Raw genomic sequence first — 21,584 nt, forward strand, 5'->3', positions numbered from 1 at the left:
CTCACACCCCACTTGCCCAAAACCAGTACCTTAAAGTCAGGCTGGGAAACATACCTCCGATGCCGGGGTGCTAATAAATGTTGGAAATAGGAAACTTAGGTACAGCAACCAGAGGCTAACAGTAGGTGAGAGAGAATGGGTGAATCTTTTTCACTCAATCCTTCCTCCGATGTTTATATTTCAGTTTTTTTTTTTCTGTACGAGAACTACTACACACGCGTGCCGCAGTCCCATGTAGATGAAAAACTGGTGAAAACGACGAGAAAAATGAAAAAAAGATCTGATCATTCCGAATTCACCCCGTGCAGTCAAGAGCGAGCGAGCACAGCTCCTGGGAGCTCAGGAAGAGGCAGGCTGCTCCAGACCCGGTTTCTAATTTAGTGACCGGGATTAAGCACAGCCTTGGACATTCCACCTCAGCGATGCCCCATCACCCACCTAAACCCCACAGTTCGTTTTCAGGCAAGGAGATCGGGAAAGCCCCGCAGAGCTGACCGCGCCGAACGAGCAGTTTCTGTTCCAGATATTGGAGTGTTTTTTTTTTAAAAAAACAACAACAACAAAAAAAAAAACCGCCCCGTCCAGCAAGCCGCGGAACCTTCCCGCGGCATCGTAACCTACTCCACACTCAGCCCCGGGTTATACTGGAGCTGCAAGAGCTTCGCTAGAAAAGCAGTTGGGGTAAAAAAAAAAATTATATATATATACATAGTTTTGAGAAAAAGTGACCGGGAGCGCGCCGTTCCCTCCAAGAAGCTGGGGATGAACCGTCCCGGGGCCGGGGAGTCGCAGAGCCGCGACCAGCCGGGCGGCCCTGGACCTTCGGGAACTCCCCACTTAGGGAGACCGGGTCCAGGGTCGCCGACGACAGGAGAAGCCGGACCCCGGCGGGGTCACGGGCAGCCTCAGCCCGATCGGGAGGTGGGGAGAGACGTCTGGGTGTCGCAGGGATGGAGACGCCGTCCGGGGGGCAGCAACCCCTCCCCGCCGTGCGGGGCTGGGTCCTCCCCGCGAGGGCACAGGCGAGGCCGCGCCGAAAGGAAAGACGCGATCGCGGCCGGCCGGGCCTGACAGGAGTCCTGCCCCGGGCTCCCGGGCGCGCCCGGCAGGGGCCTCACCTGGGGCACGGAGGGTCCGAGAAGCAGTGAAGCGGCTGAGGCTGCCAATTGCCCGCGACGCCACCATCTTGAGCTGGAGGACGAAAGTGGGGAGCGGAGCGAGAGCGGCGGCCCAGCGGAGGACTTTTCTTCGCACTGTCCGGTCCCGGATAGGCGCCCGGCGAACTGCCTGACGAAAACGCCCCGGCCGCGCCGCCGCCTCGGCCCGCAGCCCTCCCCCGGCTTCCGGCGACAGGCGGCAGAACTGCCCGCGGAGGTCCCGGAGGCCCTCGGAGGAGGGGCGGAGTTTTCCGATCAGGCGCTCGACGGGCAGCCCTGCAGGCCCCGGGCGGGGACCAGGCGGGGTCCTTCGACGGCTGGAGCCGCCCCTGTGTCCCCGCGAGTCCAGTCACTCGGGTCCGCAGCTTGCGCGCAGCCGGAGTCCCCGGGCCGCGATCTGAGGTGAGGCGCAGCGTGTGCCGGACTCGCCGCCTGGCCTTTGCCACCCCGGCGGCTCCTTCTCTCCCCGGCGGGAGGAGAGCGGGGGGTGGGGAGGCGCGTCTCGGAGGCGGCTCCGCGGAGCCGGAGCCCGGGACGGAGGCCGACGGGGCCGTCACTGCGCCCCGCGACGGGTCTGGAGGTCGGCGCCGTCTCCCCGCGCGGGGCCGTCTGTTCCTGCCTCACCTGCAGCCCGGGAGTTAGGGGTGGGCTTGCGTGCGTTTCGTCGCCATCCGACGCCGGGCTGTGGTGGCGGTTTCCCCTGCCGTGCCGGGTCAGAGGAGCGGGGGGCGGGGCGGGGAGCCAGATCTGGGCCACAGGTCCCCTCATTCCTGCCACCCCGAGTGGGGCTCCCGTCATGTGACCCTTGGAACTCGAGAGTGGGAGGGGCCGAGGCTTTTCTCCATCCTTCTCCGAGAGCTACTTTTTCTCGAGGATTCTTTTTTCCCGAACCCAGAAGGGACCTGGGAGGTCATCTGGCCCGTCCTCGCCGGCACTGCCCGTGGCGCCCAGGAGTGGAGAGTGAGTGGCGCCGCCCGCGGCCAGCAGGGAGTGAGTGGGAGTAGCGCCAGAGCCGTCGAGCACCAGCGTCTCGTCAAGCGCTGCCGGGCTGGTAGCTGTTTCTGTTTGGTTTGGGGGGTGTTTTTGGACTTAAACCCGACAGTGCTCAGGGCTTCCTCCTTGCCTCTGTGCTCAACGATCTCTCCTGGCTGGGCTCGGGGGCGGGGAGGGGGTGCCACAGGTGATGCTAAGAGTCGAACCCGTGTTCGTGGGGCGCAGGGCAAACGCCCTGCCTGCCCGCTGCCCTAGTGTCGTGTGTGTGTGTGTGTGTGTGTGTGTGTGTGTGTGTGTGTGTGTGTGTGTGTGTGTGTGTGTGTGTTGCGAAGATGGGCCTGGACGGGTCACACTCTCGCAGCATCTCACTGCATCGATCCCAACAGTTTTCCGAAGGAAGTTTGGGAGATTTAGGGAGTGGGTTTTTGGATGGGGTGGGGGTGCGGTTTCGAACCTGGATGGCGACGTGAATCTGAGACCCTGCCCGGCTCCTAGTTGATTGAAGCAGAAAAGGAGGCAGGAAGGGGCCCGGAAAGGCAGGGAGGAGGGTGCTGAAATGAAGAGTTCCCGCTGCGAGCTGAAGTCGGATCCCGAGTTCTTCCTCGCTGCAGAAACCGGGCAGTGGGTTCTTGACAGCCCTCCAGGTCTTCGATTTTGACAGTTCAGAGCTTGCCTCCTGCCCCCTGACCGCGCTCTCTTCTAGTTCAGTGTAGCATTTAGTTTGATCAGGCTTATTTCTTATTTCATTACTTATTTCCCTTATACCTTTTCTTTGAGAACCAATAGTTTTGCAAAAGCCTCTTTGATATTTGTCGTATATTTGCTTTTTTGTTGTTGTTACTTTGCAACGCTTCAAAATGTAAAAACTGTTGTTAGCTAGAGGCCCACGAGTTGTGGTTTGCTAACCACTAATTTAGAGATAACCCTTTGGATTCTAGACTTGTTTTTCTTCCCTGTAATCCTTGGAGCATAACAGTTATGTTTCTTTGATTCTGTTTACTATAAAACTGTGAAGGAACTAAATATATCTATACATCACTAAAACTAAAAATAATTGCAAAGATAGGTACAACCACCATGTATCAGGGACTGCTTTAAGTGCACATATGTGTGAGTATATATGTACATATATTTGTGTATGTACATATATGCCCATAGTGATTGCTCACAATAACTTATATGGAAAATTCTGGAATTATCAATGTTTTATGGACAGGAAGTATTGGACACTGAAAGCTAAGGCACTTCCATAAGGTCACACAAGGTGGGCGGAGCCTGGATTTAGATTTGGGCAGTGTGGTTTTCCACAGCTCTTCACACCGGGTCTAAGTGGTCTGTGATAGTTGTTCAACTACTGCAGCTCACTTTCATTTTTTTTGTTTAGCACCTTCTTTTCTCCCTTGCTCCCACATGCAGCAACTTTATGCATCTTTCCATAGTTTAGTTTACCTCTGCTAGACCTCCCCAAATCTGTGTCAAAATTTCTATTTTCTGAAGCCTTGAGCAAATGACTTTGAAAGCTTTGAGCAAACTACCCTTCATTCCTCTTTTGAAATCTACTTTTTACCAGGTGTTGAGGTAATATCCATGTTGTTTTCAAAAATTGCAGTAAAATGAAATACTGCAATACACATATAATTCTACCCTGCATACTATTTTAATATTTTTGGAAAATTTTATGAATTTTTATGTTTATGTGTGTATGTATATATTCACGTATATATATTTTAGTTTTGAGGCTACATCTGGCAGGTGCCAGGGCTTACTCCTGGCTCTGTGTTCAGGGATCACCTGTGGGCTCCGGGAACCAGATGGGATGCCAGGGATCAAACCTGGATTAGCTGCGTGCAAGGCACCTGCTGTACTTTCTCTCTGGCCCTAAACTTTAAAATTTTGATTCATCAACATTTTGATTTCTATTTTTTTTTCTTTTTGGGTCACACCTGGCGATGCACAGGGGTCACTCCTGGCTCTGCACTCAGGAATTACCCCTGGCAGTGCTCAGGGGACCATATGGGATGCTGGGATTCGGACCCGGGTCGGTCACGTGCAAGGCAAACGCCCTACCCGCTGTGCTATCACTCCAGCCCCAACATTTTGATTTCTTCTGTGAATTGCTCCCATACTCATTTTTCCTTTTGGTCATGTATCAGGGTAGAGACTTACAGTTTTAGAAAATTCCTCTCAAATTTAGTTAAGGGGATTTATTGGATACTATAGCTTGAACTCACAGAACTATAGAGCACAGCTAAAGGATTGGTTTTCAATTATGAGTAAACTCTGGCTCTAGTTTTCTTTTTTTCTTGAAATTATTGAATTTGTCCCCTTGGGGATCAGCTTTAATCTTAGGTTTGCCCAGGTGCCATCACCATGATCTTCAGTGGGAAGAGAGATAGTTTCAGAGTTACATACAGAACACTTGTCAAACTGCACTATCCCTAAATTGGTACCAGTGATCAAGGCATTATACCATTAATCCTGAACACCGGCCAGGTATGGCCCAAAAAACAAACAAAAAAAAGATTTTTTTCTCTTTTTAAGTTTTAGTGGTTTTTGCTGTGTAGATATTGTAAATGTTTATATGATCAGATCTTTGAGTTACTCTTTTCCATTTTTATCTTGTGTTTCTTTACCATATGTTAGAAATCTTTCCCCACTTTCCTCACTTGGGGCTTTTTGTTTTCTTTGTTTGGGGGCCACACCTGGTGATGCTTGGGTGTTACTCCTGGCTCTGCTCAGGAATTACTCCTGGCAGTGCTTGGGGGAACCATATGGGATGCTGGAGACCGAACCCAGGTCAGCTGCATGCAAGGCAAACGCCCTACCCCTGCTGTGCTATCACCCAGGCCCTCTTTCCCCGTCTTTAATGATCAGATATTATATCTTCTTTTAGAACTTTTATATTTAAATATCTATTTGTACTTAGGGTGTCAAGTAGGGAAATGAATTTTTTCATTTTTTTCATATTTTCATAGGGAAATGTGGAATAATCCATCATTCTACCACTCATTTGGAGTGCAGCATTTGTGATATATTAAATTCCGATACATGTTGAACTTGCTATATCCTGTTCTGCTTACCAGTTTCATTTATTCCTGCACCAAGACTGTGCCTTTTAATCACCACTGCTCTATAAAAATTTTTTTTTAGTACCTTTGAGCCTGGTGTTACCTGTTTTATCAGTACTGTCTTTATTATTTTCCAGAAATTTATTTCAGGATGGTTTTTTTGGTGGGGGGTGGATGGTCTTCAAGTTGTAGGGCATCTTTTGTTTTTTAGCCTAAAGGCCTAAGAGATTTTAAAACTTTCATATTATTTATTGCTGTATAACAAATTACCCCCAACAATGCAGCAACTTTAAGACAGTAAATGCTGGGGCTAGAGTGTGGCTCAGATGGTATGATGTGTGTATAAACTTGCATGTGTGAGGCCCTGAGTTTCATCAGACTTTCCACCCCAACCCCCAAAAGAGAGTGTCAAAAGAAAAAAACTTCAGAAATCAGTTAATATTTATTGCCTTGTGATGGTTATAAATCTGGGGTGACCTAGCTGGGTCGTTCTGACGCAGATCTCTCATGAGCTTGCAGAATGAATCTTGGCCAGGGTTATAGTCACCTGAAAGCTTGTCTGACCTAGAGGTTCCACTTCCAGCCTCACTCACATGGCTGTTGGCTGGCAATGCCAGTTCTTCACCACATGGAACTTGCTTGTGAATGCCAGCAGGCTACCCAGAGCAAGTGAGAGTGTCTTACAACCTAATCTCAGAAATGGCCTATCATCCCATCTGTCAGCCTTCTGTTTATACAGGCCAACGTGTGGGGGCTGATAGAGCACGATGAATTCCACGGGAGGTGGGGACAGGTTATAGGGGGCCATCCTGGAAGCTGACAACCACTACCTCCAAGGCAAATCTTGCCTGTACTCTGGTTTTAGTTAAATGTATTTCAGATTTGAGAAATTATAAAAAAAGTATAATGAAAATTCTTTCTTATACTGATACTTAATCACTTGCCTTCCTTCTAGCCAGCCTTTATTTTTAGCACCTTATTTTACATCCATTGACATCTTATGCAGACATAAAGAAGTGTGTGTGTATGTGTATATGTGTGTTTCTCTTTTAAGAACAAATGGTAGCAACTAAACACACTAATTTCTGACTTGCTTCTTCCATCTTTATAATACAGCTAAGCAGTAGTTTGGTGTAGACCCACATATCTTTTTGGTTTTGTTTGTTTTGGGGGGCCTCTCCAGTGGCACTGGATTCCACTTGGGCTGTACCTGGTTGTGTGCACATGCAGTGTTGGGGATTGAACCTGGGGCTCCAAGAACGCCAGGCATATTCTAGCTCCCTTCTTGGCTCTTAGGTCACACCCGGTGATGCTCAGGAACTAGTCCTGGAGCGGTTTCAGGACCATATGGGTGCTGGGCATGGAACTGGGGTCATCCATGTGCAAGGCAAGCGCCCTACCCATTGTATTCCAGCCCTGCATTCTAGCCTCTTGTTCTGTCTCCCTGACCCGACTTCCTTATTTTTTCGGTCATAATATTTCCTTGGGTGGTGGTGGCATGGTTTTTATTACAGACAGTAACATCATAGGTCATATTTCAAGCATGTAAGTAATATCCATGAAGTAAACTTACTGAAGTAGAATTGCTAGGTGAAATTAGGTGCAGATGAAGTTTCCAAACCATCAAGTAGTCTTCAGCAGAGAGTGTACCATTTCATGCTCAGCAGCGGTGTGTATATGAGAGGGCCTGTTTGCTCTCCCCCAGCCCACTCAGTGTTGTATCAGACCTTTGAGTCTTTCCCAGTTTAACAGATCAGAAGTAATATTTCTAGTGACTGGTGTAACAGTCAAGTGATAGAGCACATGCCTTGCGTGGGGGAGTTCCCAAGCTTAATCCTCACCCCTCTGTGTTCCCCCAGCACCACTGAGACGAGGCTCTGGGTCCACTTGGTTCTTAGAGCTGCTGGAAGTGGCTAAAAAAGTAAAATACATACGTGGTTTTGATTTGCATTAGAGGTTGAACATCTTTTTATATATCTGAGAACCATTTATACTTCTATTTCTCATCTGTTCACATTCTTTGCCCATTTTTTTCCCCCTTACTGAGTTATAGGAAAAATGTCAGGAATTTAGCATTTAAAATAGGAAGCGACATAATCTAAGCACTTTAAATAGTTTTTTTAATTGAGTAACTATGAATTACAGTTCTTCATGATTGAGTTTTGGGCATACAATGTTCCAGCACCAATCCCTTTGCCAATGTCCACTTTCCTCTACCAATTGGTATAGTTTTTTTGGTAAGAAAACAATGACAGGCTTGTAAAAAAATATGTAACCTCTGTGTAGTGTAAAACTAAGCCCTTAAAATTTGTTTTTGGTATGTGACAGGTGCCTCCATCCCTGAACAGCTCAGTGTGTGTTCCTTTCAGATACAGACACTTCACAAGGCATTCTCCATAATCACAACACAACCCTCAAACAGAAAGCTGACACTGGTGGTTTTGGGTTCATGCCTCATAATCTCTACTCCTTTGGCTCTAGAGAAAGAAGAGCACAAACTCTGGAGGTACACCACATGCTTCAAATGCCAAGCCCGCCACTTAACGAGCTCTGGGTCTTTGGGCAAGTCCATCCTATGCCTCAGTTTTTCTTCTTTTACAAAGGGTATAGTCATCAGGTCTGCCCCGCAGGTTACTGTGAGGATTAGATAAGCTAGTAATATTTCATGCACTATAAAGGCTGTGTCATTGTTGCTATATCATTGAATGATAGTCGTAATAGATTAAGTTGTATGTTTTATAATCGTCATGAATGAGCTTATCAGTGATCACAAACTGCAGTAGGAGAGCTTGTTTAGATGACCCAGGATATATTTATGATCTCTTTTTAGATTTCAAAATGACTTCCATCTTGACTTACACCTTTAAAAGCCTTCCCAGAACATCAGAATGGGCTCTGAGATTCTGTAAGTTTAATTTGTTCATTCTTTGTTAAAATTAGATTGGAATTTGTAAGATTCTTACACAGGCATTGAATGGTATTACTTACTGTAAATACTGCTTTTTCCCCCCGCAGCAATAAGACCACTGAGCTGTTCCTCCCAGCTGCGAGCTGCACCAGGTACAGTAACTTGAAGAATAAATATTTTTTTAATTGAAATGTACTTTCTAATTTCTAGACTTGTAAGTTCTGAATAAAAGTACAAACTTGGACCAGGCAATGGTACAGTGGTTAAGGTGCTTAGCTGGCTTGAGCCAACCCTAGTTTGACCCCTGGCACTGCATATGGTCCCCAAGCACTACCAAGAATGAGCCCTAAGCACAGACAGTATAACCCAAAAACAAAAAGCTAAAGAAATAAAAACACAGGTTGATTTGCTAATTATTCCAGTATGAACAACACTGAGACAGCATTATTACCTTTAAATTAAAAACAGCAACAGCCACATAGGCCCCATCAGTACCGATGTTCCAGGCTTAGGCTAAGCAGGTTAAGAGGCTGTTCCTAGGATTTGGAGCCTTCCGGCATCGTGCACTTCATGGACCCTGCTGGTCAGAATATTCACTACTGATGTTCTGTCCTGCAGATGACAAGGTCAGAGACAATCTTTGACTATACTGGAGTGAAAACTTCCCTTTTGAAATTTTCCATTATTATTAGGCTTTTGTACTAATGAATACCATCATCCTGTCCTATTTTCGAGAGGCCATGCTCCTGAAACGGGGGTGTTGGGGAGCTAGTTAATAGTAACAGGTTCTTTAGTCGATATGAAATGAAAGAGCAAAGAAGCACATTGATTTGATGTGGTCATTTAGACCCACAGTATTGGGCACTGTTGAAGACACACTTTTTTTTTTTAAAGTATTTTGTGGTTTTTGTTTTGTTTTTATTGAATCACTGAGAGCAACACTTACAAAGCTCTCATGTTTTCGTTTCAATCATACAATGATCAAACACCCATTGCTCCACCAGGAAGACACGCTTTTATATATCTGGCCAATGCTACAGTCACCTGGATAAGTTCCTGCTTTATTCCCCTGCCCAGATCCTGATTGAGCTGACTCGTGATTTTGGTTCTCTTAACATTATTTCTACTTGGACAATATGTTAATAGGAAAAGTACCTTCCCAGGCAGACTTCAGAAGCCCTTCTCTCTCTGTTCTTCCTGTTATTGGGTACAAAGGCTCTGAATTGGCCACTTTACTTCCATCTGCTTTAGTTTCTTTGTTCAAAAAAGATAGGTTTTTTTTTTACAGCAAGATGAAATTTAATATTTCTCTGATTCTGTTTTTCTAAGTATAATTAAATAGACTGAAAACATAAATCTGATTTATAGGTTAATAAATTAAAAATAAAGTTAAAAATCTTTATAAAGTATTATTTTTATGAAGTTAATATTTTTCTGATATGATTATACCAAAGGAAGATATATATTTTTCCTATATCATAATTGATAGTTTTCTTAATCCCAAATAATAGATATTTTTAAATAGTTTGGAAATTGTAGATTCAAGATAATTATAAAGTGATTCTTTTCTATTTCTTTACATTTAGAATCAGTCTTAGATCTGTTGCCTAAGCCCCTTTAGACACGTTTCATTGTCACGTCAGCTTCCTGTTGCCTCTACAGTCTGACTAGAATATAGATTTGCTGGGCTGGAGAGATAGCACAGCGGGTAGGGCGTTTGCCTTGCACGTGGTTGACCCGGGTTCAAATCCCAGCATCCCATATGGTCCCCTGAGCACAGCCAGGGCTAATTCCTGAGTGCAGAGCCAGGAGTAACCCCTGTGCATCGCCGGGTGTGACCCAAAAAGCAAAAAAAAAAAAAAAAAAAAAAAAAAAAAAAGAATATAGATTTGCACTGGCCTGCAAAGAATAATTCCTTTCTGTCTCATTTCACCTTTCCCCTAGTTCTGACGTTCACTCAGGGCGGGGCTTTGCAGTGACACAAATAGATCTGATTCTTGCCAACTGGGTGAAGGTCACACTGAATACCAGTGTGGGGAAGGCACTTGTAGAGTGTCTGGAATGTTTTTCTTTTTCTTTTTCTTTTTTTTTTTTTTTTTTGCTTTTTGGGTCACACCTGGCAATGCACAGGGGTTACTCCTGGCTCTGCACTCAGGAATCACTCCTGGCGGTGCTCAGGGGACCATATGGGATGCTGGGATTCGGACCCGGGTCGGTCGCGTGCAAGGCAAACGCCCTACCCGCTGTGCTATCACTCCAGCCCCTGGAATGTTTTTCTTAAAGCACTTTTTTATGTGGCAACTTTTATTTGATTTGATCGATTGATTGATAAGCTTTTGGGCCACACCTGGTGAGGCTTGGGGCTTACTCCTGGCTCTGCATTCAGGAATTACTTCTGGCGGGCTAAGGGATGCTGGGGGTCAAACACAGGACTGCCAAATAAATACCTTACCACTATATTATCATTCTGGCCCCAACAATTTTATTGTTTCATTTATTTGTTTTGGTTTGGTTTGGAGCCACACATACCAGTGCTCGAGGCTTAGTCCTGTCTCTGCACTCACGGATCACTCCTGGTGGGCTAAGGGAACCATATTGGGTGGGTGGCAGGGATTGAACCTGGATTGGCATGTGCAAGGCAAGCGCCCTACCCACTACCCACTGTACCATCACTCCAGCTCTGATGTGGCAACAATTTTTATAACTGATTATTCTTGAGGCTCATGTTGCCATCCTTGCTTGGTAGAGTTGTAAGATGGAGGAATCAGAATAGAAAGATGTGGATATATTAATGTCTTCACTTACCAGGTAGGCTGGAAATAACAGTATTTGATGGAAGTTTTTGCTGATTCAGTGAGTAGACTGCTTTCGAGATACACATACGTATGTGTACAGTAGTGGTGCAATACGTGGGGCATGTTTCATTTGCCTTCCTGTTATTTGCTTATATAGAATATAGAGTATTGATTAGCAGTAGAATCTTGGGTTTTATTTAGGAGCTGAGCCTTTGAGGTCATCCAGTCTACTCCCCAGATTTGCTGGCAAGAGTTTTGGACTAAGGGTATAGGTTCATGGTAGAGCACTTCCCCTTGGATATGTGCTGGCTTCAATCCCTGGCATCACACACCAAAAGGAAAGACAGTTCTGGCAGAGCAGGGACTAGAACACAGCTTTCTTTGTTCGGATCCTTCCCCAGCAGATCTCAGGGAGGCCTCACACCGCTGAGCAGTAAGCCCAGGGCCTTGTGCGTAGAAGGCATCCACTATGCCATTTGGCCTACACATCTGCCCCTAGGACCCACACAGATATTTTAACTTCAGAGTGTTTTTTCTCTTCCTTCTTTTGGGCCCACTCCAGGTTCATTGCTATGGGTATCAGGCAAGTCATACAGTGCTGAATATGGAACCTGAGTTTCCTATATGCAAAGAATTCTTTGAGCCATCTCCCCAGTCCTCAATTCAGGTTCTTTTTGTTTTCATTTTAGTTTTTGGGCCACACCTGGCAGTGCTCAGGGCTTAATCCTGGCTCTAGTATAGGTTTTTTTTTTTTAATAGTTATTATAGGTCTTTGTAATATTTTACTACTGTGTGCCTGTAGCTCTGTGGAATATATCAAAAGAAACTCTTGAGAAAATTTGATGCTGTTAGATACCAGTGAAACATGAAACAATGCAAATTTTTAGGTGACAATTCAGTACATTATGAATAATGGATTTTTTTTTTAATGTTTGGGGACCACACCCAGCAATGCTTGGGGGACTGTGCATTGCCAGGAACCAAACCAGGGCCAGTTGTATGCATGCACTTAAACTTAGTCCCTAAACTATCTCTCTGACCCAAATATTTTAAATAATAGGCTGAATTTTGGAGAACAGCTAGTTTTTTTCCCTTGAGATTGCCACTAAACTTCAGAAGCAGGAACTACAGGTAATTCTTATCAGGGAAGGCTACTCTCGAGGGTCGAATGGGAAATAGAATTTAAGAGGTGGGTAACAAAAAGATGGATCAGGGAAGTTACACAGATATATGAATAAAGGTACGGAGGCTGAAATTAGCAAGGGTGTGAGAGACTGGGAGTAGGTTTATCTCATTACGTGTTAGGGAGTAGTGAAAAATACTTTTTTATAGATAAGGTGCAATCAGATAAAACCAGTATCTGATGAAGAGTTAGGAATTTGCATTTTATCCGCAAGTGTGTGGAGGAAATATGTGCTCAGTCAGTTCTTGAAAAGTGGAATGACATGACTGCCCGTCAGTGGACATATCCTCCTGTAACTGTTCTTTCCAAAGCCAGTCACAAGTAATCTGCAGATTTTTAAGTTTGTTTTTTGTTTTTGTGGTCCCAGCTGTGGAACCCAGATGCTGTACCACAGAGCCACATTAGAGACTCTGATCCTCAAGCTTTGTGGCCTTTTTTCAGTCCTCACTTTGCTTGTGTAGTGAAACACTGGTTTGTTTGTCACTCCCCTGTCTTTGCTCTCTCCTATTCTCTCTTCTCTTGTTTCTCCTGCTATTTCTTGGGGTTCACCTTCTGTCTCCATCTTTCTGCCCTCGACGTGGAGGGAGAGTCCAAAGCCAGATGTCTTTCTGTGTAAAGAGCCCACTCAAGTGTGCGAGACCCTTTGTGTACGGCAGGAAGGTGTGAGGGATCAGGCAGTGCAGGGGGAAGCTGCTACGTCTCTCAGGAGCCGTATGGTGTATTTTTTTTTTTTTTGCTTTTTGGGTCACACCTGGCAATGCACAGGGGTTACTCCTGGCTCTGCACTCAGGAATTACTCCTGGCAGTGCTCAGGGGACCATATGGGATGCTGGGATTTGAACCCGGGTTGGCTGCGTGCAAGGCAAACGCCCTACCCGCTGTGCTATCACTCCAGCCCCCGTATGGTGTATTATTTTCCTGAACTTTCTGCTTCTCTCTTCATTTCCGTCCAAGTCCTCCTTTTTCCCCTTTGCTTTTGGGCTACTCCTGTGCTTGGGGTTGCTCCTTGTGGTGCTCAGGGAAACATGGGGTCCCGGGAATTAAATTGTAGCTGGGGCTCCTGCACTCAGAGCTTGGGTTCAGCCTATTGAACCAGCTCTGGTCCCAGTTTGCTCTTTTTATGTTAAATATACTAGGCCACTTGAGTCAGACAGAATCAGACCATATTCTAGGTTTTACCAAAAGGCAATATTAAACCAGATGGTCTGTATTTCTTCATTGAAGAGCAAAAATAGTAATCAGTGTGAAGAGTAAGCAATATTATAATTATTACATCCTCTAGTATTAAAGTAAACTTATGTGTAAAATTACTTTCTATGTGATAGATCATTAACCGTTAGACAAAAATATGCTATTGTGGGTCAGAGATGTTGCTCACCCATAGAGCACTTGCCTTGCATGGGTGAGGACCTCCAAAAAGAAAAAACAAGGGGCTGGAGCGATAGCACAGCAGGTAGGGCGTTTGTCTTGCACAGAGCTTCCCCGGGTTCAATTCCCAGCATCCCATATGGTCCCCCTGAGCACTGCCAGGAGTAATTCCTGAGTGCAGAGCCAGGAGTAACCGCTGTGCATTGCCGGTGTAACCCAAAAAGCAAATAAATAAATAAATAAATAAATAAATAAATAAATAAATAAATAAATAAATAAATAAAAAGAAGAAGAAAAAAAATTTTGAAAACTCTCCTCCTCTTGGAGAGCCTGGCAAGCTACTGAGAGTATCGCGCCCGCACAGCAGAGCCTGGCAAGCTACTCGTGGCGTATTCAATATGCGAAAAACAGTAACAATAAGTCTCACAGTGAGAGACGTTACTGGTGCCCGCTCAAACAAATCGATGAGCAATGGGATGACAGTGACAGTGACTCTATTTTTAAGGTATAAATACCCTCGTTGAGATAATATGTTTACATTAAACATTATTTGGAGATTTTTAAATACTAGTCAGTTTCTTAACCCTTTTAATAATGATGTTGTTTGACTAATGGCAAGCATAATTTGGCACTGAATGTTTTTCTTCTTAGAATGTGTATCAGTAAAAATAGAGTCATACGTATTTTAATTAATAGTTCTTTCGGCTTTATCTTAAAGCTGTCGAGACCAAGTCAAAGAAGACCTTAGCCAAACCCAATGTAAGGAATATCGTGGTGGTAGAAGGTGTTCGCACGCCATTTTTGCTGTCAGGCACTTCGTAAGTATAAAATATTGCATTGTTTATTACTTTCCCCCCTTCGCCTTTTTGAGTTATGATTGACAGATAAAAATTACATTCCAGGGGCCGGAGCGATAGCACAGCAGGTAGGGCGTTTGCCTTGCACGCGGCCAACCCGGGTTTGATCCCCGGCATCCCATATGGTCCCCCAAGCACCGCCAGGAGTAATTCCTGAGTGCAAAGCCAGGAGTAACCCCTGAGCATCGCTGGGTGTGACCCAAAAAGAAAAAAAAAATTACATTCCAGTGTGATTATTTTTTAAGGTATACAATATGATGTGTGCATCTTAACATCTGCACACATAGCAAAATGACTACCATCACTCCATATAGTTTACTCTTGTTGTTTATTTTAACTCCCCTTTCCTGTCACATCTGTCAGTGCTTGGAGTGCCTTGTGGTGCCTGGGATTAAACTCGGGGTCTGAGTACTGCAATAATAATAAGGGAAATTTATTTCTGACATTTAAAGAAATAAACTATATTTGTATCCAGATCTTGTTTTCTTTTTTTTTTTTTTTTTTTGCTTTTTTGGGTCACACCTGGCGATGCACAGGGATTACTCCTGGCTCTGCACTCAGGAATTACCCCTGGCGGTGCTCAGGGGACCGTATGGGATGCTAGGATTTGAACCCGGGTCGACCGCGTGCAAGGCAAACGCCCTACCCGCTGTGCTATCTCTCCAGCCCCCCAGATCTTGTTTTCTAAAGAGCATTCTTCCACAAAAGGAACCAGGACTTCTAGAACTATGAAAATATGAGACAAGCCCGAAGCATCTTGTGACAAAAGTCACTGGCATGATGGAGACACATCAGAAGGACATGGGGCTAACCTAAGAGAGCTACCAGTGACCAAAGTGGAAAAATTAGGATTAGTAAAAAAAAAAAAATTGCAATAATATCACATTTTGTAACCTCTCAAGAAGGAAATAACATATAATTAAAATAATGATTGAATAAATGATAGAGAAGAAACAAATTTTCTTTACAACAGAATTTTAGTTAATATAGAGAGAATAGGGGAGGGGCCTGAGCTATAGTACGGGGGGAAGGCACTTGCTTGCCTTGCACATGGCTGACCCAGGCTCAATCTCCAGCATCCCATATGGTCCCCCATGCACTGCCAGTGGTGATTCCTGAATGCAGAGCCAGGAGTTAACCTCTGGTATCTCCAGGTGTGATCCAAAAAGGAAAAAAAAGTGTGTGAGGGTGAGTATATCATTAGAATACCACACTGTTGCAAGCAGGATCTACAAATGGCTGCTAAAACTTTTAGGTAAGAAATGTTAGATGCTTGGAAGATGTTTAGATCGTGTCAGTCTCCTCTTAACATGCTCACAAGTTCTTATTCCTTCTACTGAGAAATAGAGCTTAGTTCTCCTCCCCTTGAGTTAAGAGCCAGACTAAGGGAGTACTTTGAACTTATTGAGTACAGAAAGTGGAAAATTGGCAGACACCACTTCAGCCAAGTGATCCGGTTAACAGCACCAGTAATAAGTCATGCTGTTATCATGTCCTCTTGATATGAAGCAATGAGAACGGCCCTTTATCTCTGTGATAGTCTTTCACCAAAGTCATAATCCTAGTCTTTTCATGTCAAGGTCATGAAAGATAAGGGAAAAGGTAAGAAACTGTCAGAGTTTGGAGGAAACTGAATTTAGTTTGGACAACTAAATGCTGATTTAGACCCTGGAACAGAATAGTGGAAGGGCAATTGTGAGGAAGCTTGTGAGAGTCAAATAAAGTGAGAGCTAAGTGAGTAGTATTGTGCTGATGTTACTTTCTTAGTTTTGACAAACGTGTCATATATAAATGTTATATAAAAAATTAACACTAGAGGACCACAGAAAAGGAGTCATAGTGCTCAAGGGATATTCCTGGAGTTATGCTCAGAATTGATCCCTGGAGTGCTGGGGACCCTTTGTGATATTGGGCTTCAAACAGGATTCCGTTGTATGCAATGCAAGGCAAGTGCCTTATTTTCTGTACAATCTATTTGGTTCTCCACAAAATACATTTTTTTAAATTAAAATTTAGGGCTGGAGAGAGCTCAATAGACATGGAAATGCATGTATTAAGTAAATAATAATTTAAGTGCGAGGCGTGTCTTTCAGTGATAGAGTATAACTTGACATTTATTCGGCCCTGGGTTCTGCCCTTGGCGTGCACCCCTCCCGGAGAAACGCTCAACCATTTAGACAGCAGAGAGCTCAACAGACTGCAGGTGCACTGTGCGTGCGGGAGGCCTGGGGTAAATCCCCAGTATCACATGGGCCTCTGAACATGGATTCGGAAGTCCTTTAAGCACCACTGGGTGTGACCCCCAAAGAAAACATTTTAAAGATGAACAACTCAGAAGTTGTGAGTTCAAGAATAGAGTTTTCAAGAATAAGATATCTCAAACTGGGGCTGGAGCAATAGCACAGCGGGTAGGGCGTTTGCTTTGCACGCGGCCGACCCAGGTTCGATTCCCAGCATCCCATATGGTCCCCCGAGCACCGCCAGGGGTGATTCCTAAGTGCAGAGCCAGGAGAAACCCCTGAGCATCGCCGGGTGTGACCCAAAAAGCAAATATATAGATAGATAGATAGATAGATAGATAGATAGATAGATAGATAGATAGATAATATAGATAGATAGATAGATAGATAGATAGATAGATAGATAGATAGATATCTCAAACTGACCCACAAAAGTTGGGTAATGTTTTTATTAAAATTTTAACCAGCTCTCTAGGGATAAAGGCTCGTTGGACTGATGTAGGAAAGTCATACCATTTGTTAAATTGATGGACTGTCTTCAGTAATAAAGCTAAGTACATTTGTACAAATGGAAAGTCATACCATTTGTTAAATTGATGGACTGTCTTCAATAATAAAGCTAAGTACATTTGTAGCAACATCTGCTAGATTCTTAGGTATCGCAAATAAAATGAAAACAAAATTTTATTTAATTTCTAGGTTTGGGATTCAAATTATTTATTTTCTTTTCCCAGATATAAGGACCTGATGCCCCATGATCTGGCTAGAGCGGCACTTACGTAAGTAAATGTGGTTGAGTTTTAGTTCTTACTTCATTGACAGTATGTTTCCTTAGGTTCACGCTTCAAATGCTGTCTTAGTAAGATGTTGCCATATCTAGGATCTCCTAAGTTTTATGTAGTGAGGCAGGAAAAACCACTTTGATGAGATTCTTGCATTCATTTCAACTAGATGTGCTACACAAGTTTAAACAGCTGGTGAATGTTAGTGATCTTTACTTGGCAGGCTAGACAGACAATTTTCCTAGCATGGCTTTGTTCTTTAATGAGACTCTGCCCACTAGTTATGAATAATATAGGTAAGATTGATCAGCCTAAATATCTTTCATACATGTGGTGACCATATGCTTACTGTGCAAGAATACCTGAGCAAATTATATGAATAATTATCCATAAGGAATTCTATAATGATCTGTGAAGATTTGTGTGCAAACAAAGTAAATCTGTGAAGGTAGATGTGGTTACAGGATTGTGAGAGCGGTGAATACCTTGGTAAGAATCTTAAATTATGTGACTGCCTCAGTGTTCAGTTTTAACATAAAATTTTCTTTCATTCTTTCTCCATTCCTGCCTTCCTTTCTCCCTCTTTCCTTTCTTCTCTTTCTCTCTGTTTCTCTCTTGCTCTCACTCGCTTTCTTTCTTTCTTTCTTCCTCTGTGAAGATAGTTTTTATTGAAACTTACTTTGAAAGATGTGAGGGGAAGGAAAGGGAGAAGTATGTGTTCAAGAGAGAACAGGGGCAGGCTGGAGCAATAGCACAGTAGGTAGGGCATTTGCCTTGCATGAGGCCGACCCGGGTTCGATTCCCAGCATCCCATATGGTCCCCTGAGCACCGCTAGGGGTAATTCCTGAGTACAGAGCAGGAGTAACCCTGTGCATCCCCAGGTGTGACCCAAAAAGCAGAGAGAGAGAGGGAGGGAGGGAGGGAGGAGGAGAGAGAGAGAGAGAGACAGAGAGGGAGGGAGGAGGAGGAGAGGGAGGGAGGGGGAGAGAGAGAGAGAGAGAGAGAGAGAGAGAATAGGGGCTTCTCCAGAGTGGAAATGGGCAAGCAAAGAGACGGAGAGAGAAGCAAGTGAGATCTGTGTTTCAGGAAGAGCTCGGGCTTGACGAGACAGCCATCTCATTCATGTCCATTGGTGCTTCGTCTTGGTTAGCGCCAGTCACAGTCTTTCCTACTTTGGCAAAAAACCTTCAGTTGTGGTTTCTGCTTATCTGGTTCTGTTTCTTCTCTTCCTGTTGGACTTTATGGATGAAATAAAAAAAAAAGAATGAAAGTAGCAGTTACTTCTATTTTTTCTTCCTATCCATTTATGCTCTTTTTTTTTTTTTTTTGCTTTTTGGGTCACACCCGGCGATGCACAGGGGTTACTCCTGGCTCTGCACTCAGAAACTACCCCTGGCAGTGCTCAGGGGACCATATGGGATGCTGGGATTCAAACCCTGGTTGGCCGCATGCAAGGCAAACGCCCTACCCGCTGTGCTATCACTCCAGCCCCCATTTATGCTCCTTAATCTCATAATAGCTGTTTCTATTTCTATTACTCGATAGTAACTACTCTGGAAGTTTCTCCTAATAATGATTTTTTTCCTATTAATTATTGCTGTGTGCACCAGTCTTTTCTCAAGCGTTGGTCTTTGTATTCCCTAGCATTAACACTATCAGCTCTACTTAAAACTTTCTTTGGCATAAAGATATTATGTCTTTATGATTTTTCTTTCATCGCCTGATTTATCCTTCTCTACCATTAAAAAAATCTGGATTTCTTCCTCTTTTTAAATGGTTTAATATTTAAAAAAAATCTTTTGACCCTGGGGCCAAAGTGATAGCGTAGCAGGTAGGGCATTTGCTTTGCAGGTGTCCAGCCTGGGTCTGATTCCTGGCACCCCAGATGGTACCCCGTGCCCTGCCAGGAGGGATCTCTGAGTGCAGGCTAAGAGTAAGCCCTGAGCACTGCCAGGTGTGGCCTCAAAAACAAATCTTTGGTCCTCCCAAACAGTGCTCCAAAGACCCAGGGTCCCTTTTGGGTGATTCTCAAGCATTTCTAGGGCTGTACCTGGCAGTGCCCACAGAACCATGTGGTACCAGAGAATGAATCCTGGTCACTGCATGAAAGTCTTGGGTCTCAACCCCTGTGCTATCTCTCTTGCCCTCTCTTTTTTAAAAAGACATTTTGCAAATTTTAGTCCCTAGAGCTTTGCATTTCTCTATGCATTTTTTTTCCTTGAAAATTTCATCATTTGGGTTTGGGGCCACACCTGGCAGTGCTCAGGGCTCACTCTTAGCCCTGTGCTCGAGTCACTGTGGTGGGCCATACGGGCTTCCAGGCATTGGGCCTCGGTTGGCTGAGTAAAGCAAGGCACCTACCTTGTCCACTATACTATCTCTCCGTCCCTAAAATTTTGTCATTGTGCTGGAGAGATAGTGTAGCTGGCCTAGCCAACAGCCAACCTCAGTTCAATCCCCAGCATCATGTGTGCTCCAGTCCCCTGCTGGAGTAAGTCCTGAGCGCAGCTGACATGGCTCAAAAACCTCCCCAAAAAGTTAAAAATAATTTGTTATTACGAATTTTTATAAGAACTTCAGGTCAGTAATTTTCACCTCTTCCTACCTTTACTTCAGCACATCAAAACCCAAAAATGACCACTTCCCCAAAGCCAGCTCATTTTCCTATTTGTGATAATGGTGCTATTTCTGCTTGTGGCCTCAGACTGGAGACTTTCAAGTTTTTCTCCATTTTTCAAGTGTTAAGCAAAATTAAGAGAACAGTGCAGTAACTCCCCTAAATATTTCTGCTTCGACTTAATCATTTTAGCTTTTTGCTGTATTTACTATCTGTTTGTGATTTGGAGGACTTGGCAGTAAGTTGCAAACATGTTGATGCTTTAGCTTTGATGCTTCATCTTTTATCCCCAATAATATCCTCAGTTACCTGTGGTACCACTGCCAAAGCTTAATAAGTCAAGTGATTCTGATTGTCCATAACTTCCAGTATCCAGTTCATAATCATATCTCCCTTTGTTGTTCAAAGAATGACTTTTCTTCTTCTTCTTCTTCTTTTTTTTTTTTTGCTTTTTGGGTCACACCCGGCAATGCTCAGGGCTGATTCCTGGCTCTGCACTCAGGAATCATTCCTGGCAGTGCTCGGGGGACCATATGGGATGCTGGGAATTGAACCCGGGTTGGCCTCGTGCAAGGCCCTACCTGCTGTACTATCGCTCCAGCCCCCGACTTTTCTTCTAATAGTCTTTTTTTCCCCCCTTAACCAGGACCCAATAAGAGTTCATATTCACATAGTTCTAGTTCTACCTTTTTACTTTTTCTTTTGGGATAGGGAGGTGTCTCCCCTGGTATCAAGGAGTCCTGGGACCTCTCCCAGTGATTCTCAGTCACCTGTGCCAGGGGTCAGTGCTGGGCCCAAGGATGCTCTTCTTGGGCCTACTGGCGCTGGGGGTTATCTGGGCCACCATGGCCATGCTAGGGACTTTCAGGGCCACATCTAGTCATACGCAGCGGGGGATCACTCCCTGTGTTATTCAGGGAAATATGCAGTATCCAGGATTGAACCTGGGCCTCCTGCCTCCTGCATGAAAAATGTGCACTCAGCTCTTTGAGCAATGTCTCTGGCCCCCAAAACATTTTCTTTTTTTTTTTTTGCTTTTTGGGTCACACCCGGCAATGCATAGGGGCTACTCCTGGCTTTGCACTCAGAATTATCCCTGGCAGTGCTCAGGGGACCATATGGGATGCTGGGAATCGAACCCGGGTCGGCCGAGTGCAAGGCAAACGCCCTACCCGCTGTGCTAATCGCTCCAGCCCCTCAGAGGACCATACGGGATGCCAGGGATTGAACCCAGGCCAGCTGTAGCTTTGGGACCATCCAGTGTTAGGTCTTACATCCAGGTTCCCCACATGTCATGCATGCATGCAGCCTGTTGAGTTATCTCTCTGGCCTCAAGGTTAGGAATTTTTTAAAATAAAAGGTGTGCTATTTAGTAAAATGACCTGTGTTACTTACATAACGTGTGATATATTTTCTTGCTTGGACATCTGTTTTTAGGGGGTTGTTACATCGAACCAAGATCCCAAAGGAAGTTGTGGATTATATTATTTTTGGCACTGTTATACAGGAAGTGAAAACAAGCAATGTGGCTAGAGAGGTAAGATAAACTTTTATTTGCTTAAAGAGATTAACAGTGGGCCAGATTATCTGTGGGACGGACACCACATGCGCCCCA

General features: G+C 44.5%; 2 protein-coding genes across 4 annotated transcripts in view; one reads left to right on the top strand and one right to left on the bottom strand.

Annotated features, from left to right (window-relative positions):
* HADHA (hydroxyacyl-CoA dehydrogenase trifunctional multienzyme complex subunit alpha) overlaps positions 1–1,331 on the bottom strand; it is a 40,698-nt gene extending 39,367 nt beyond the window's left edge. The window contains exon 1 of the mRNA XM_004618912.2: positions 1,119–1,331. Within this exon, the coding sequence (XP_004618969.1) occupies positions 1,119–1,185 (67 nt within the window). The 5' untranslated portion in view covers positions 1,186–1,331. The remainder of the gene's footprint in view (positions 1–1,118) is intronic.
* A 90-nt stretch (positions 1,332–1,421) lies between these two features.
* The window catches only part of HADHB (hydroxyacyl-CoA dehydrogenase trifunctional multienzyme complex subunit beta), a 35,256-nt gene continuing 15,093 nt past the window's right edge, over positions 1,422–21,584 (top strand). The window contains exons 1-6 of one of the 3 annotated variants that reach the window (XM_004618914.2): positions 1,422–1,559; positions 8,049–8,123; positions 8,234–8,278; positions 14,191–14,290; positions 17,304–17,348; positions 21,407–21,506. In XM_004618914.2, coding sequence (XP_004618971.1) covers positions 8,057–8,123; positions 8,234–8,278; positions 14,191–14,290; positions 17,304–17,348; positions 21,407–21,506 — 357 coding nt within the window. In that variant the 5' untranslated portion in view covers positions 1,422–1,559; positions 8,049–8,056. Of the gene's footprint in view, positions 1,560–2,054; positions 2,209–8,048; positions 8,124–8,233; positions 8,279–14,190; positions 14,291–17,303; positions 17,349–21,406; positions 21,507–21,584 lie in introns of those variants that run through there. The other 2 variants (XM_055120428.1, XM_055120429.1) reach the window with 2 other exon arrangements.

Source organism: Sorex araneus, chromosome X, assembly GCF_027595985.1.
Source record: "Sorex araneus isolate mSorAra2 chromosome X, mSorAra2.pri, whole genome shotgun sequence".
Lineage (NCBI taxonomy): Eukaryota > Metazoa > Chordata > Mammalia > Eulipotyphla > Soricidae > Sorex > Sorex araneus.